This window comes from Hipposideros armiger, unplaced genomic scaffold (genome assembly GCF_001890085.2).
Source record: "Hipposideros armiger isolate ML-2016 unplaced genomic scaffold, ASM189008v1 scaffold_257, whole genome shotgun sequence".
In the NCBI taxonomy this organism is placed as follows: Eukaryota; Metazoa; Chordata; class Mammalia; order Chiroptera; family Hipposideridae; genus Hipposideros; species Hipposideros armiger.
The window spans coordinates 1,137,422-1,155,695 of NW_017731607.1; the positions used below are offsets into that span (position 1 = coordinate 1,137,422).

Consider the following 18,274-nt stretch of genomic DNA (forward strand, 5'->3'; position numbering starts at 1 on the left):
AAGTCATGTTTAGTGAACTCTTGCAAATCATCTCTCTCTTATAGTAGTAGTAAATCCGCTTAGGGTTTTTTTCTCAACACTTCAGTTAAGGCTCACTCATACAACTTTTTATGTTGTCAGAAAGTGAAAGATTGAGTTATAAACAAAAATGAAATATACCTATTCAAGTAGATTCTTAAGTTGCCTTTGAGAAAGCCCATTTTTCTAAAAAAGAATTAACATCTTCATGTAAACCTTCCACTGTTCTTTTTTGCAGTTTATTTGGGAAACACAATAAGAGGAGATCCTATTTTTGTTGGAAACATGAGCTTTTTTTCTTTTCGACTTAATGAGGAATCATTTATTCTTCTGATTTATAAGCATATTGTACATTTTCTGGTTAATACATCAAGTGTATAATGTGGGAGTTCCCTTAAGAATGCTAAGATCACACGTTAAACTCAGCTACACATTGTATTATTAGGCTATTAGACAAATGTCACTTTTAATATCACAACACATACATTTTTTTTTTTTTTTTTTTTACTGACAGAGGAACATTCCTTTCAAAAAATATTTTATTGGATGAAACTTTCTTATTCTCAGGAAAATTTTGGTTCTTTAATATATTATGCCTTTTAAAATTCTGTTTGATAAAAGCATTGGTACATTATAAATACCTGTAAAGAAAATATAGTTTAAAATTTTGAGGGGATTATATAAGTTTCCTCTTTTACATTTTCACAGAAATTAACACAGTCACTAAGAAAGACTAACAAAAATATTTTATGCCTAAACAATATATTCCAGGTTGGAAACATTCAAACATGACTTTATTTAAGTATTAAAGCTTCTCTAGAATGAACCTTTGGTGACAATCCAATGAGTTGGCTGGGGCTTTAACCAGGAAGAGAAACTATTAGAAGCATGAAAAAGAAAGCTTCATACAATTAGCACTAGCCTAAGAATGGGGAAAGGGTGAGTTTTCTGTTATTACTATTTATTGGCCTCTCTGGGCCTTAGCTTTGCTTTTTAGTTGAAAATTTATCTAATCACTCTCTGGTCCTTTTCAGCTTTAATACTTTTCCATGTGCTGCAATTTTCAAAATTCTATCCAACACTCTGTATCAAACAATATGTGAAACTTCCAAGGACAGAGTGATACTACAATTTTTTTAGGAGAACATCCTCAAAGCATCATGGATACTGTTCTAGAAATAACTGTATTCTGCACAAATTCATATAGAGTAGTCCAGGGGATGAAATTTTATCTTACTAACCACACTTCAAACTAAAGCGATAGACTAGTGTTCTCTTCCTGGTCTAGTTCATGTGTGGCCTGATGAAGTTCAAACTTTGTGGAAGAATTGCAGATAGCAAACCCAAAGAGAGAGTGCCAGCATCATGGGGGACCAGAGTCTTCGTGAGCATATAGAGAATGGGAAGCTAGGGGGGTGGCAGTTAATGAATTAGTACAGATGAGCATCCACATGAGGTGATAGTGAATGAATGCATCAAACTACATATCAGAGGTACTTTCGGGAGTCTGAAATAACATTTTGGGGACCAATAATTAAATCATGGCAAATTCTCATTATGATTGATTATCAGACAGATCCTGCCTGAAAGAAGTTGAGAATCTTTTTTTCCTAATGCATTTACACTTCATGCATGTTCATTTAGTGGAGGAGTGGGCAAAATAAAATGCTTCTCAAGTGCTGACAGTGAGGTGCCCCACGTAAGTGGCGTGGAGCAGGGTGCCTTGGGGACCTGGTACTCAAGTTTAGCTGTGCAGCTGCTACTCAGCTCCAGGCAACTGTTGCCATGAGGGAACATGGGCCTGAGAATCAGGCTTTATGTGAAATCTGACTATTCAGATTATCTGATTATTCAATAATCACTCACATTTTTAAAAACATTTTACATGCCAAATAAAATCTACCTGAGAGACAAATGTGGCCCATGGGCTGCCAGCTTGTGTCCTCTGAGTTGAAGCTTGGAAGCAATTTGGTGAGAATTTGGATACTGTCAGCTCTCAGATTGGGGAAGAACCGTTAGTGTCAAGGAATGAACACTCAGTTTCAAAGATCTAGAAAAACTTGTTCTTTTGAATACAATTTTGAAAACAAACAAAACCTCCCATTGGCTCTCCCTTTATGAATATTTCCCTGTTATTTTATTGGTTCTCTATGTTATGAGTGGTTTTCTGTTATTATTGCTAAAAAAAAAAAAAGATGACTAGCAATTTGGCAAGTCCCACATGTAAGTTTGTTCTAAGAAAGTAGTATAAATTAGTTCTCGCAGTACTTAATTTGTGGCTGAGAAAGGAGACAGGTGAGGAAAACCTTCAGAAGGGGAAATAGAGGAAGACCTAGAGCACACAGCATGGGTCTCAGTCACCTTTAGATACATACATGGCACACTAAGCAAAGAATAATGTCCTAAAAATGCTCCAACCAGAAAACGCAGATTTTACTGTCTGTTTCTGGATCTAAATAACCCAGCTTTTCCCCCAAATGACCAGATGATCACTCCTGAATAAGTACTACTCTGGAATAGAAAAGATAGGGTATGCATCTAATTGTGAACTCGTTTCATCAGAGACTTTCCAAAGCCTTCTTTGGCATCAAAGTTCAAAGAACTACAGAGCAAAGGCAGGGGACAAGCTATCAGAACAGCTTTCCTTCCTCTCATCCTTAGCGGGTTACTTTTCCAAATTAACCTATGGCCCTGGTTATTGTGAGAAATTAAATGAGAAGGCCCACAGAAGCATTTTAATGTGGTACGCGGACCACGTGCGAGCTGTGGCTCCGAAGGAACTGCCATTTTACTTGTGTAGGCAGGGAAGACGTGCTTTGAAAGCTCTGTGATCCATTCAAGAAGCTGGATTTCCTATTTGAGCTCATCCCTTCCAAATGTCCAGTTGGGGAAGTGAAAGAAAAGTACCACAAAGGATATTATAAGCATAAGACTCAATGACGGAAACAACCACTTCAGACACAGGCAAACGCTACGGGGAAGGAAGAAGCATGACTACTCCCAACTCAAGACCACAGACTTTTTTTTCTAATTTTCCTCCCTCAGAATGTCCACCAGAGCCTGCAGCAGCCGGTCGTCTCTGTGCCTGTAAGGTTTCGTGTTGTAGAAAACATCCACATAGTCATTGTACAGACTGTCCTCAGTGTGTTTAAGCTGGGAAGGTGTGTTCAGCTTTTTCAGGGCTTCGTAGAAATTTTCGTAAGGGATGCTGAGCTTTGTGCTTGGAGACTTCTTTGGTGATTGCTTTGGTGGTGAGGTTTTGCTGAATGCACTTTGTAGGAGCCGCAGCATGGCCTCCGACGGGGCTCCCTCCTCCTCCAGCTGGTCTCTTCTGTTGCTCACACTGCTGCCGCTGAGACTTTTGACAGTTGGGGCGTTCTCCTTCAGGCTGTCTTCTGCGGGATGATCCTGAAACACAGAATGCCACCAACAAAGGGAATTAGGCTCAGTATCGAGCGCCAGCCAGGCCAGCTGCCACACATGCCAACCGCCTGCTCCCGAGAGGCAGTTTGGTGGGTAGAGAGAGCACTAGGCTTGGAGTCACACTAACTCAGGTTTCAGTGCTCAGTTTTCCATTTACTGATGTGCTCTTGGCACCTTTTTAATCTCCCTGACTTTACCTATAACATGGGAATAAGAATACCTCCATTTCTGGTGGTTTTGAAGACTGAATGAGATTATGTATATACGAGTGTAAGTGGTCTCCTTCCCTATGACAAATGGAATGGAATTCATGCTAGAGAATTTAATAATTTTGAATTCATTAATTTTAATATCCAAATCCTAGATGAAAGAATAGGTGAATGAAACAATAGGGCTTCATCCTAGGGGGGAAATAAACACTTGACCACGCCCAGTCTCTTTCTTCCCCATCCATGTTTGACTCACTCCCTGCCTTAAAGTCAGGGGCAGCTTCACTCACTCTGTAGTCTACAATTCAAAAAAGGGCATGCCAAGAAGAACACAGCAGCACAGACCTCCCCCAAATCCGCCTTCTCCACCCCTCTTCTGTCATTCTGCACGGTGTTGTAGGACGTGTACACACGAGGCTGCTTCATGTGTTCTGGCTGAGAAGCGGTCCCGTGCAAAATAAGCTTCCAGTTCACGATCCTGCCTTCATTTTGCATTCTTCCGGACTGGGAAATAAGTACACATAATTTCAGAGTATGTTCTTTTTTTTTTTTTTCAGAGTATGTTCTGAGTGACGTAAAACAAGCTCCTTCAAAACAGCTGCAAAGGGTTTCATAGTTAAAATGTACTTTTAAAATTCTGTGCATTCCATGTGTAGAGCCTTGTGTACAAAGGAGTCAATCAATGGATTCACTCTTTCTATGAAAATTGACAGTTTACAGGCTGAAGGATTTAAACACTGATTAATTGCTTCATTTAATTAAAAAAGAACTCTTCTAAATGAACATCCTTTTCTGTATTGGGTGTGTTCTTGAAAAGTTGACTTGTAACTTCTAAGAATAGAATTATATTTACCAATTATCAACTTGCAGAAACATTCCACTGGGGAAAAAAATCAGCTTCTCTGGAGCATTATAAATAGCCTCCAGCATTAATCAGCCTGTAAAAACCATATATTTATGGGAACGGTAATACTTTTCAGAGGCTCAATAACTATGTTAAAAATAATGTGCTGAAATCTAAAATATCAACAAAAAAATCTAAAAGTGTAAAGTACAATTTGTAGACTTGATATAAAATAGAAAGCTACTTCTCAATAGCAGGAAGTATTTGTAAAGTTCCGTCATGTGACCCAGCAGGGCGGCATAGCAAAGCTGGTCTAGCATTTGACTATGTTTGTGAATACTGCTCATTCTGGTGGCTGAGTAGGTCACGTAGCTGGCTATATTCTGACAGGGGAACACTTGGATTGCCCCAGTCTGTCACAGTGTGTATCAGAATATCTTCTTTTCCTTATTCTATGGCCAGTGCCTAACATTTTTTATTTTTTTAAATCTATGCAGCCAAGTGGGCAGGACTTAAAACACTACACCTTTTCCTTACTTCTACTAAGGAGTGCCCAAAGTTCCTTAGGGCCCTGATGAACAATGACAACAACCTTCAAACTCCTTCAAAGTGTTTAAAAGTAAGCTTGTGTTTCTGCAGCCTTTCATTCATACTTACCATGTCTGTAATTCGCAAAGTCCAGGTGCCTACTGGGTTCTCTCCCCACGTATGCACAGACATGAAGTCCCAATTTTTAAAGCCATTAGGAGATGTATCCCGCTCTCTTTCAGCCAATAGAACTGTGTTGGTTCCTATTTTCATGCAACAAACATAAGTTAATGAAAGTCCTAACAGTTATGATAGTAGGACACACTCTCGCATCTGAAAATGAAAATGAAACCTGGAGAGACTCATCCTCCAAATTTTCTATTTGAGCATAAGACCAGGATAGAGATATTCACAATGAAAAAAAAATTATCCATAGTACTTTGCACATTGCCAGGAATATAATAAGTTCTCAATAAATATTGTGGAAAAATAAATGAGTGAGTATATTGATTAAGTTTTATTTGAATAAGGAGAACTCAGAAAACTACATTTACAAACTACATTAAAGAAGAGAGTCAAAGACCTAAAATACATTTTAATGGAACTATCATTTTGAAACTTAAGGGGGAATTTTGAAAATTTAATAGGTGCCTGAGTCTATAATCGAGTGTAGACATAAAAAATTAAGCTACATTAATTTAATAATCTCTTGTCATTAAAAAACTGGTAGTAGGAGTAACTCTAAATTTGCAAAACCAAGCTCTCTATAGATCAATAAATAATGTTTCTAATTGAAAGGGTCAAATGAACTATAGGGCCATCAATGAAAAAGCATCCCACCAATATTTCAGGTCAATTAACAGAGCCTACTCCAAACCTCTTAAGAAGTTCATACCCTGGAAGGTGATTATAGAGATAGAATATCTTTCCTCATACATCACCTGTAGAGATTGAATTTAGTCAGAGATTGAATCCTACTACAACATGAAAGAGTTTTGGGACAGCTTCTTTTGGTTGGATTATGGTTTGTGTTTACAAGTTCTTTCCCATCCAAGATCTCATCTGAATTAGTACCCTCTCAGGAAAGAGCAAATGTCCATATATCATATCATATTGCCTTAATCATATCATTATGGAAAATTTGTTAGTCTTCTCAACCCTCTTTCATGGATCAGAATTCTCAGTTTTTTAATTAGTCCTTTGGATGTGTCTGATTAATCTGTCAGCTTTATTAATTAATTATCAGAGTAGCTTTCACTAATGTGTTACCTGAGAGAAAAGAATGATAAATCAGTGACCTGGGTAAATGAACACAGTTTCAAAATGAGTAACTCCAGAAAGGTTTATTAACTGGCATTATTTGAATAGACCTCATTCTCTGCTTATCAAAGGACCAGTGGGAATGAGCAGGACAAAGTGCTGATAAAAAAAAAAAACAAAAAACAAAACCATATTTTTTTAAGACCTGAAAATATCTATTGGGAGATTTAGTCCTATAAATAAACAAAAACTCTAATTGATCTGAAATAATTCAATTTACACTTAAAACTTTTAAATAAATGGTTAAGAAGAAATTTTTGAAGTTTAAAGAAAATTTTACCAGCAGCAGAAGTGAGTGTGACATGAAGGTCTCCTCTTCGGGAATATTCAATTGTTGCTTCAAATTGTACATGTTCCAGGGACTTGATTGCATTTTCCTGTCCTTCACAAGCTCTTGTTGGGATTTCGATGATGACTTCCCCGTTTGCTTTCAGGGCTCTAAATATATTAAAGAATCATCAGTGAATAAAGTGTATCTCTTCTTCCTTGCAGTTTATGCAAATATGTACACATCAGTCCTGACTAGATACTCAACTAAACTGTTGTCTCTCCCTATTATGAGTGGAACCCAGTTCAAGATTAGCTATAATATAAAATGATTTTTAATCCATAGACAATGGTAAGGTTTTTACAGAAATAGAAAAAAAAGTTTTCTACAGTTTTTATGAAACCACAAAAGACCACAAATAGCCAAATCAATCCTGAGAAAGAAGAACAAAACTGGAGGCATCATAATTCCTGATTTCAAAATATATTAGAAAGGTACAATAATCAAAACATATGGCGCTGGCATAAAGACAGACATATAGGCCAATGGAACAGAATAGAAAACCCAGTTAAGTGTTCTGACCACAAGAAAAAGATAAGAAAATATGAATGGTAAAGAGCACAGACACTTGAATATAATGCTATTTTCTATGGAGTCAGATTCAGACAGGTTTGCCTGGAACCCATCACAAAGTGGTCTATTACTGCAATAGACCCTTTTAAGAAGATCTTCTGAAGAAATGATTTTATCTTCCTAATGCATGCCCCCCAAGCCTCCCATGCTTGGGTATTTTGTGTGAATGGATCTTCAGTATAATCATGGTTGCCACAATAGCATCAACAAAACAGTCATAGCAGATTCTGCTTCTGTGGCCAGATGTGGTTGGCCAGATATGGCCTATGTAAAAGCAATATGATAAAGGATCTTTCATGAAAGAAAAGCCATGATCACATAGCACTGTGGCATGAACTAAGGCGCTTGAGGAAAGAGATTTTAGATAATGCTGGTTGGCCAGAACTGTATTTCATCAATTCTAAAATGCATTTTTTAAACGCTTTAATATCTTTAAATTTGAGATGATTCTTAAAATTGATGAGTGATAATAGTATAATTAGCAATGGTTTTTCTTAGTGGTATATAAAACAGTGGTGCATCTTAAACTCACTGCTAGATGGTAGGTAGGCTATGAGAGGAAAGTGCAAATACGTAATGTTATTTGCAGATCTTTGATCTCTCAATAATTCCTCATGGAGGCACAGGGAACATGGCACATGCTACCTCCATCTACTTCAGAAGGGTGGGTGAGAAAAGTGATAGACATCATATCACATAGTGCCGTGGGCACACATTTGTTCATCATTCCTGAGACACTCACCTGGGCTCAAAGTCCTTGTCCTTTACAACACACTCTTTCTTCTCAGGCACACTCTTCCAGGTTCTTGGATCAGCTAAATCCACCAGAGCTTTGGCATTTAGCAACCCGAATCCAAATCGACTGTTCACCATCAAGCCAGCTCCATTCTTTTTCCATCCAGGGTTATTGGCCAACGGGTCATACTCAGAGGTCCACACCACCAAATGCTGCATATCTCGCCAGGTGAGATTTGGACTGGAGGGAAAGTGACCCAAAATATCTTTCAGGTACAAAATGAAGTTTCTTTGCACAAGCAAGTGCTAAAAATAAGCATCTCTATTCAGAGATTATGAAGTCCCTTTTGTAACTGTACTTATATAATTTTAGTGTTTATTACTATTGGTATGTCTTCCATTCAAAATTCAAAATGCAGCACTTAAAACTTCTCCCCATACTATGTAAGTTAAGCTCTTACTATGAGTAAAACTTTGTCTTCAGGATTGTAGAAGTGCAGGATTTGGCCCATGATTTCTAATTACTTAAATTTAAGTGGAGCAAAAATTAAAAATGACAGCATATCCCCTTTGTGTCTTCCAGTCTCCTGCTGCCCATTAACAGCCTCGGCCCTTTCAGCATTCTGTACCCACAGATAAGGCCTTGACTTCCTTCTTAAGAAGACTCAGATTTTAAAGACATGGGCTGGCCATCTACTCAGATACTCTTTGCCTCTTTTCTTTATATACCAAAAGTGTTGAGAAACTCTTAGCTGCTTGAGATCACTCTTAACCAGGCACTATGCTGAATATTGTGGGGATGATATTCAAGGAGGTGGTTTTTGTTTTTCAGGAGCTTAATCCAGTACAAGAACTAAGTCTTTTTATAACTATAATATATCTCTCAAATGCTGCGTTCATGACATAATGCATTGTAGGAATTTGGAGGAGAGTGAATTCTTTGGAGATGGGAAGACCTAGAGGGCTTTGCTGGGAGGATGTGTTTGAACAGAACTTTGAAGAGTGGGTAGAAAGTGAAGAAGTGGAGTGAGAGAAACGAGGATGAAGGAGTGGGGCAAAACCTGCGAGGGGGGAACTACAGGATGTGGTCAAAGTACAGTGAGTGGTCTGGTTTGCCGGAGCAGGGAGAGCTGATGGGGAGCACTGAGCCGGAAGGTGAGGGCTTTGACTGCCAGGAAAAGCTTATACTTCATCCTTTGGGCAACGGGGAATCGCCGAGGATTTTTGAGCAAGGAAATGCTTTAATCACAAGTCTTAATAAAATTAATTTAGCAACAATATAAAGATAAGTCAGAGATGTGTGGGGTTGTTGGGTCTACTGTAATGCTGATATAGCCTTTCCTGATCACCCTATTTAAAATTTCAATTCTCCCCACATATTCCTGAGCCCTCTTTTCCTTGTATCTGCCTACCTTTTCCTTTATATAGCACTTAACAACTTTGAACATGCTGGGCACCTCATTTGTTTTGTATATTAATAACGCTTGTCTCACCTGCTAGAATTAGCTATGAGAAGGGCTGAGATTTTAATCAGTCTTGTTTTTGATGTGTACCTAGCACTCAGAAATATTCTAGGCACAGAATATGTGCTGAGTAAATACTGAATGTGCCTAAGTGTCAACTAGCCCTAATACAATTTTAAAACTTATTGCTGTTAGTCATTAGTCTTTCAAGATCTCAAGATTTTCCTTAGCTTTGAGACCTACACTGTTTCTGTCAAAGCCAATCAAGCATTATTTAATACATAAATGCCCGAGTGTTTAGTCCTCAAGGTTTCTATCTTAGGTTGTGAAACAACCTTCAGAGGAATCTGGCTCAATTCGCTATTTCCTCCTTAGACCCAATACTATACTGGTTAAATTGTCCTGGGTGACAAGAAAGAGGCAATGTGCATTCCTACACACTGAGGAGCCTGGCTCCTGGTGAACAGCCCAGGCCTCCTCACAGGCATTGCAAAGGCTACGGGCAGGCCTCGCAGGGAAGCTCGCCCACGCCAGCCTGGGGGCACAGGATGGGCATCATGGTCTCTCCGGGGAGCTGGAGTCCAGCACTCAGGACTCCTTGGTCAAGCTCTTCCCATATTTACATTCCTAGCACCCCCAGGCCTTCATTCTTAAGTCTCCTTATCTGAGACCTGGGGCAGAGGTCTTCTTCAGGCTCTTCGGCTGAGGCTTCCTCACTGGGGAGTGGGGTAAACCTTGAAGGCAGTTTTTCCCCATTCGGACTCAGTACCCAGTACTTCTCCACTCCTAACTTTAACCCAAGCCCTACCCCAGAGTCCATAAAACTACCAGAGCCCTTTGTTGGGCTCATCCTCAACAGTGGGATGACCCCCATGAATGTGCTGCTCCACCTGACCCCTGACTGGGGCGTCATTCCACGGTGGGGGGGGGAAATGGACCGCAAGTCAGCATTTTCTCTGGGTTTAGACTCTGGCTTATGCCATCACAATAAGCAATCAAAGGCTTAACTCTTTCATTTTTGGTTTGTTGCTTTCATTGGCTGCTCTGACACTTAGCAGCTCAGCAGGCTTTCTCAGCTTAGTTGAGCTCCTGTCAACATACCACTTAACCCCAGAGAGTGACTTAGACTCCCGTTCAATGTTTCTCATGGGCTCCAAAGTGCTTGCACCATAACCACCTCATATGCTTGTAAATATTGAAAATTCCTCAGTTCCATCCTAAACCTACTGAGTGAAAATATCTCAGGGTAGGGCATGATTTTATATCTATATTTGAAAAAACTGTCTAGCTAGTTCTATGTTATAGCTAAAATAATGAGTTGAAGGAAAGAATACAAGCAGATATCTAAGACAATTAGAAGTCATTTGAAATCATGGGAGTCAGAACAGGGAGCAGTAGAAGGCACATTAAACTATATTCTACTACCAAAGACCTGTGTGACCTTATGCAAGTCACATTATCTCCCTTGACTCATCGATAAGAATTGAGGGTTGAATATAATAATCTCCAGAATTCCTTACTATTCAGACCTCCTGTCTACCCAATATCATAAATACCTCATTGCAGATCTTGTTTCCACATTGGCCATCCCACATTCAGGGACAATTAATTAGCTGAGCAGAAATGGTTATTTTCTTAATGTGGAAACATTCTGTCCTATAAAGCAGTTTATTGAAAGTCTTGCTTCCTTTCAGAGTTTTAAAGGAAATTTTAGGTAAATGCCTCTTATGAAGACGGTCAATGGGCAACACACCACTTTCCTATTTGGACTGTGAGTGTGAGCATGTGTATGGAGGTGGGATAAGGAAGTGGATTAAGGAGGCATAAGGCAGGGTCCTGATAATCACGGTAATCGTACGCAAAGCATAGAGACTTCCTCTAGTTCGATAGCAGAGCATTTATTTTACATTTAGTTGCAGGTTTTCTTGTTTTTTGTTTTCCTTGACTGATTCTTTGCAAAATATTCAAAGGAGCTTCATTGTCATGCAATCTGGAAATTGAAGCCTATTTTCTTAACAGAGTTATTCTTCATTTGTGTGATTGCATTTCATAAACGAAACGGGGCTGCTAATAATAATAGTGCATCTCATTCCTGACAGCCTTCCTCTGTTAATTAGTGCTCAACAGCATCCACAATAATTAAAAAAAAATTTTAAATGGCATTGGGTTGCTAATCAAGCCTGTGTTTATAGAAAATAAGGGTTGCGCAAATAAACATTGATATTAAGCATTGCTTCTAATGAGGAGATTGTAAGTAAAATAATCTAGAAACAAAATTCTAAAGTGAGAAAGTCTTAGAGGCTACATAGTTCAGCCTCTAATCACACCTACATCAGCCCAGTGTGTTGAAAATTTTCTAACCTGGAGACTTTCCAACATTTCACAACCCACTGAGTCAAGGATTTTTTTGATGTGATTTACCCAAAGGTTTCATGCATCATTGAAAGTTTACTTCCCTTCCTCCAGCCTTTAATGAAAACAGAAGACTAGTTCATCTGTTTGTTTAATATCTCCAAAGATGTAAAGGGATTCAATGTTTCACTACAGAATTTTTGCTCTCTATTAAAAATTATTGATTCCTTTGCTCTCTCCGTAGAAAACTGAGGTTATTGTCTGCCATCTTTCTTATGTATACTAACATAATAATGGTGCCACAGGCATTGATCCAAGAGACTCCTGTTTTGTTAATGCCTATTAAGCACTTGGATGGGCATCTTCACAATCACAGCTGGATGAGGTTGCAGGAAAAAAACGTTGTAAATTAGCTCTTTATAGCAGTTGTTTCTCAAAATTTGGGTAAGGTAACTATTAGCATTAAAACTGCCTAGGATACTTGTTAAAAATGGGGATTCCTAGGCCAAATACCAGAAACTTCTGCATCTGAGTTGCTGGCAATAAAGCCTGGGACTCTGCATACTAAATAAACTCCCAAGGTGATTATTATGGATGCTGGTGTTTGAGAAACACTCTTCTTGGTCAAGTAGTTCCCCTGTCACATTTGAATGAGAAACCCTTCTTTCTCTTTCCCTCTCCTCTTTCCATTCCCCTGTGCTCCAGCTACATGGTCTTTAATGCAGCACAGTAAGTAGCTAGCTTGTGACAAGAAGCCTTTTATGAGGAACTCATAAACACCTGAGAGTTAGGATGTTCCTTTATCAGCCTCAATCTGGACCTCTCACCACCAACCTCAGCAATTCATGTTGGATGATCTATATATGCTGACACCTTCAATTTCAATTTGGAGAATCTTAAATAAGGAAGACGTTTGAAAAAGAATAATCTGATCTGCCCCTTCCAATTTATAGATGGTAAATAATTGAGCCCTCGATTGGGATTAATTTGCCTACGAGTAAACTCACAGAGTTAGTCATATGCCTAGAACTGGAAGCCAGGTGTTCTTTGTACTTTTCGCTGCTTAGATTATTTTTCCTCATATTTGGTTTGGAGTTCCTGACGCCAATCTTAGCTCGTGCCCATAGACTTTGCCCGCTATCTATTCCCTTCCTGTTACAAGTGAAATCAGATTCTAAACACAGTTCTTCTGTTGAGCCCCGGGGTTTCAAGTCTCTCTGTTTCTAATTGAGCACCTGGATTTGCTCTTCCCTTCCAGACATCCCAGCTTGTCCAAGGAGGTAGGGTCTTGGTATGAGCCTTCCTAGGCCCATCTTGCTTAGCCACTGTGGCCATCTCATAGCTGAGATCCAGGGACTGAACCATAACTCCACAGGTGGCCCCAGGGCTCTTAGAGCTACTCTGAACTCTTTTGGACAAAGACTCAGCAACCAGGACTCTTCCACCTATGGCAGGAGTCAAGGTGTTCTACGCTTCTGTTACTGTAAACCTTTCCTACTGAATATAACTTGAGGATACTGCTTTGTTCCCTCTCTGAAGAATATGGTGTTCTTCTAGGATGTCATCCTTATTAGGAAGGATAGCAGTTTACAAGTTTAATCGCTTCCTCTATCATGCAACCATAGCACCTGCCTTGACATTTAAATATTTCTTTCCACACAACATTAGAAACTAGAAATGAGGAACAATAAAAGTTGTGGATATACAATGTAAACCAATTAGATGTTTTCCCTCTGTATTAAGTATTGGACTATTGGGTACCTATTATGAGGAAAAAATGTTGTTCCATCCCTTTTTAACATCAGACACAAAAATAAATTCCAGGGGAATTTAGGACTTCAGTATGGTAAAGGAAGCATAATAAAAGACATATAAAATAAACATTTATCTAATTTTGGGGTTGTAAAGATTTTCCTGAGTATAAAAACTAAGGAACAAGCCTTAAAGAAAGAAGACTGACAAATTGTATACATATTAACTTCATTACATTAAAAATTACATAGAAATAAAATGACAAGGTAAATGTCAAACTAACCAGGCATTAATAGCTTTTCTGAACTAAGACCATAAAACAAAATCAAGGTCATAAACAAGCTATCACACATGATAAAATGGCCAAAGGATATAAAGTGCTGAGCTTCGTTAGTAATTAAATAAAAGCATATGAAGACAAGATAACATTTTCATGTATCAAAATAGCAAACATTTTAAAAGGTAATAAAAGTCGCTTTAATAAAGGTGTAGGAAACTGGCACTTTCACACATATACTACTAGTGGAAATATAAAATGTTACAGTCTTTCTAGATAGTAACTTGGCAATATATATCTCAACCATTAAGACATACTTGCCCTTTAACCCAGAAATTCTATTCTGAATGTTTATCCTAAGGAAATTATCAGAGATGACAACCAATATTTATGGACAAGGGTATTTAAGCATGATTAAATATAAATAACATATTCATTTATATAATGGAATACTATGAAAAGATAAAAATCCTGGTTTTGATTCTCATGTCCCCTGACATGTTATAGCAGCTCTAAGACTGGGCTTATATAACCCGAATAAGGATGTTTTATAAACTTATCTTTCCTAATACCACCCACAGGAAATTATCTGAACAAAGTATTTCCTGGTGGGAATAAACAGAAGTGAGAAAGTCTTGCAGCTGAGTCAGAGGAGAATTGAGAGGAAAGCATGAGATTTTAAAGGTCAAGGAACATTGATTTAGACATAAGAAAGTGCTCTTAACATATAACAGGGTGCATTAAAAAATTACAAAATAATGCGTGGATTAAGATCCCAATTTTGTAAGATATGCGTGCATTAAATCTACATTGAGATGTTAACAGGAAGAGAGCTTGCTTTTATTCTTTTTTGTGGTTTTCTATCGTAACCATGTATTCAGCGAACAATACATACAGGTCATTAACAAGGAGAAGCAGCCTTAGTAAAGGAGATCAGAAGCTTTCTGGGCCTTACTTTGCTTCCAGCGCCAGAGCGAAGATGCCAGCGGCCAGGGGTGCCGAGGCCGAGGTACCCGTGTGGGTCTCCGTGCAGTCATTGTGCAGGTCAGCGCTCGTCTGGGTGGCACCAGGAAGGAAAGAAACGTGGGAGAACATGTGAAGCGTGCGCTTCTGTCCCCGGGGGTTACCCATACCGAGCACTGCATCTGCTGTGATCAGGAAACTGAGCTGATTCGATTCCCCTGCTTCCTCCTCTAAACCACAGGCGGATGCATGCCATCTGCTGATATTTTAGCTCACTCTCCTCTACATGCAACTTGTCTGTAATTCTGGCATCAGGATGCCTTTTCTGGGGATGCAGTACTCCCACTATGAATATTTTCTCCTCTGAGATTCCCAATCGAAATGCTGTCTGTGACAAAGGGGACTGTTTCAGAATCACTGTGAATCAAGCCGGCCCATTAATCATCGGGTCCATTGTGTTTGGTCTGGCATATTTAGAAACTCTGCCTCATGCAAAATCCCTTTTTGCCTTCGTATTGACATTTGACTCTCTCCAGCACAAGAACATAAAGTCATTCTAATTTGGGCCACTTGAACTACCTGCACAAAATTGGTGTAGTGTGTGGTCTGCATTCACTGTTGATATAATTGGATGCCCATGAGTTAATGTCTACATTTGCACATTGGTGAAAATGTGAGGTTTTCAAGTGGAATATGTACTAGACTTAGACCTGGGTCCAAATTCTAAAACTGCTATTCAATAGACGTGTCCCATGGGCAAGTCACTTGGTTTCCCCGTCTGTACAATGAGGTTGACATTTCCTGACTCCTACTCTGAGGCTGAAATGAGATCCTGTCTGCGAAAGCATTTTTTACACAATATTATTGCATGCAAAGAATTACCCAGACTCATTTTAGCTTAATTGAAGAGGTTGCCAAGACAAAGGGAAGAAACCCGAAAGACTTCCAGTCAGTCTGCCCTAAGGACCGCAGTGCTGCTGGTTGAACAAGTAGTTGGGCCAAAGGATCGCTAACAAGACACCCACTCAGGCTCCCGCACTGTGGTTTTAAGCTAGAGATTTCAATGTGTGGGAGAGAGGTGTAAAAAAATAATTTGTTCTATTATCACCTCCTTTGGCTTCCCACTTGGAGTCGCTGAGTTTCTCAGATTATGGTGGCTTTGCTCGTCAGAGGGTTGAGGAAGCAAGGTTGCCCTTTTTACCTGTTGACGCAAATGAACCCCCAGAGATGACTGCGCTGACGAAGAGGTTTGCGTAAGACAAGGCTATGTTAGCACAGCCATCTCAAATAGAATTCACCAGCTGTCCCTCCTAGGGCTGATTTACCTAAGGAGGGATCTTTGCAAAGATAGAAATGCTCCCTCCTACTTCAGCGCAGACTAGTTCACTGAGGTACAGTCTATGAAAGAGTGACTCTGAAATGCATTACAGGCCATTTTCTCAAAAGCAACAGTGGACGACAGCTTAGGGCTGGCTCTGAACACAAGTGGAAAACATGTCTGATATGCCACATTCAAAAGCTATAAAATATGTCTGTCATAAAGAACCCCTGGGTAGACCATCACTGTCTTATTATTTGTGTAATTGAAGATATGGGCATGAAAGGGAGGCCAGTGCTTTTAAGTAGAGACCACAGTTGTACTATCTAAATTGGAGTAGATTGGTAAAGCAGGCAGAGCTCTAGGATACTGATCCTGTTTGAAGAAGGCAGCAGTTCTAAGAATTTTGTTGAGATGCTGTTAATATGAATTTTACAAACACTTTAAGGTCTAATTATAATGGGGTCACCCACAGTCTAATTGGATCGCAACCTGTTATTTCATTGAGATTAAGATCTACATATTTTAGCTTGTTGGTTCTTTCTGTGTCAGGAGTTAAATTGGGGGCTTTACAATTTTAAATTAAAAGTGCCCTCTGTTCTCAAGGCCCCAGAATGGTCCTTCCTCACCATGCCCTTGAAGGGAAATCCAGTAATTGCCCTTGGCAGTCTGACTCATGGACGTGAAGGCACAGCCAAGCGTGGGCTGGAGATGCTCTCTGAGCATCTAACTTTCCTGAGCTGCTTATTTGGATGCTGAGAAGTTCACCTCAGGGGAAATTTAAGCTCTTATTTTCCTGCAGGTCGTTTGTTCTTAGGAGACATAGCTGGTGTGCGCTCTGTATTTTTATCATCTGCTAAAGGGCAAGCCAGACCATATCCCTGCTATTAAAAGATCAATAAGTACAGGGTGATAAAGCCCCTACAACCCCGAAATCTCCTTTAAGGCTCTTTTCAGGGAGGCATCACACAAGCCAAATCGACAATTGGAGTCTCGGCCCAATGTAATGACAGATTGGTGGCTTCTCGGGGCTGAGTTTAAAAATGACTGAGAGGCAACATCCTCTTGGCAGAGGCATCATTATCCCTTTGAGAGAAAACTTCCCAGTAGATGCCAGCCTTTTTAGTGAGTAAAACATGAGTCTCCCCAGCTGAGACACGAAGCTTAAACAAATCGATTTTACCAAAGGTACTGACCAAAGGATACTTTTGAATGCAAGCTACGCTCTTCTACCTAAGCAGAGAGCATTAAACAAAAGCAACAACATACGATTCTCTGGTCGGTGTAATCGCCGCTGCTGTAGGAGGTGGCCAGGGTGGAGGAGCACTTCTCAGCGTACCAGGGGGACAGGCCCTGCTGCGAGGCGCTGCTGATGGAGATGGTGTAGATGCTGTCTGTGTACCCATCACAGTCGCAGTTATCTCCCTGACGCCCCCCGTTCCCAGAAGCCCAGACGAAGATGGAGCCTTTTCCTTGTCTCCCCTAAAGGAAAAGCCAGAGGATATCACATCCATCATCATCTAGTGCGGTCACTGTCACCCCTCCCCCCACAATGAAATCCCCAACAGACACATGCATGGAGTTCTCAGAGACCGTGATCTATAGTCTCTTTCAACTCTAGGTCCTCCAGCATCAATACTGGAAGTCTCACAGGACTTCCTATTACAAGCCACAGGGTTCTGGCTCTGCCAGCCCTCCTTTATCTGGGCCCTCAATGGGATGGGGCTGAGCGAGTGCTTTTCTTTCCTTCTTTTTCTTTATTATGTGGCTTCATAGTCTGGCCATTGGAACGCGCTCATATTCTTTCACTCTTCCCTTGGCTTATAGCACTACCCTTGAATCTTTGAACTTCCTCTCTTTCTTTCTGCTTGAGTCTTCTGGCTGACTGATAGAATGGCAAAATCAGGCATTATTCAGATCTGCTTTGCAGCTGCCTTAAAAGGGACTCGTCAATTGAATGGAACTCGTCAAGGCTACTCTTTCTCCGATTTTTCAATTTGTGCTCTCCAAAGTTTCTTCTTTTGTTTCATCCTGTGCGGAACAAGGCCTTAGAATCTTGGCAGCAGTGCAGTAAACCCAAGCGACAGAGCAGCACAACCAAGGCACCCGTGTTCACCAGGCATGTGCAGAGCTATATTTATGAGTCCATTTTCAGAGCATTTGAAAGAAGC

General features: G+C 39.9%; 1 protein-coding gene across 1 annotated transcript in view; it reads right to left on the reverse strand.

Annotated features, from left to right (window-relative positions):
• Positions 1 to 325: 325 nt before the first annotated feature.
• Positions 326 to 18,274, reverse strand: part of PCSK1 (proprotein convertase subtilisin/kexin type 1) — a 37,488-nt gene continuing 19,539 nt past the window's right edge. The window contains exons 8-14 of the mRNA XM_019656288.1: positions 17,373 to 17,585; positions 14,778 to 14,878; positions 7,986 to 8,219; positions 6,623 to 6,780; positions 5,152 to 5,285; positions 3,996 to 4,154; positions 326 to 3,426 (exon numbers count right to left, since the gene is read on the reverse strand). Of these exons, the coding sequence (XP_019511833.1) occupies positions 3,046 to 3,426; positions 3,996 to 4,154; positions 5,152 to 5,285; positions 6,623 to 6,780; positions 7,986 to 8,219; positions 14,778 to 14,878; positions 17,373 to 17,585 (1,380 nt within the window). The 3' untranslated portion in view covers positions 326 to 3,045. The remainder of the gene's footprint in view (positions 3,427 to 3,995; positions 4,155 to 5,151; positions 5,286 to 6,622; positions 6,781 to 7,985; positions 8,220 to 14,777; positions 14,879 to 17,372; positions 17,586 to 18,274) is intronic.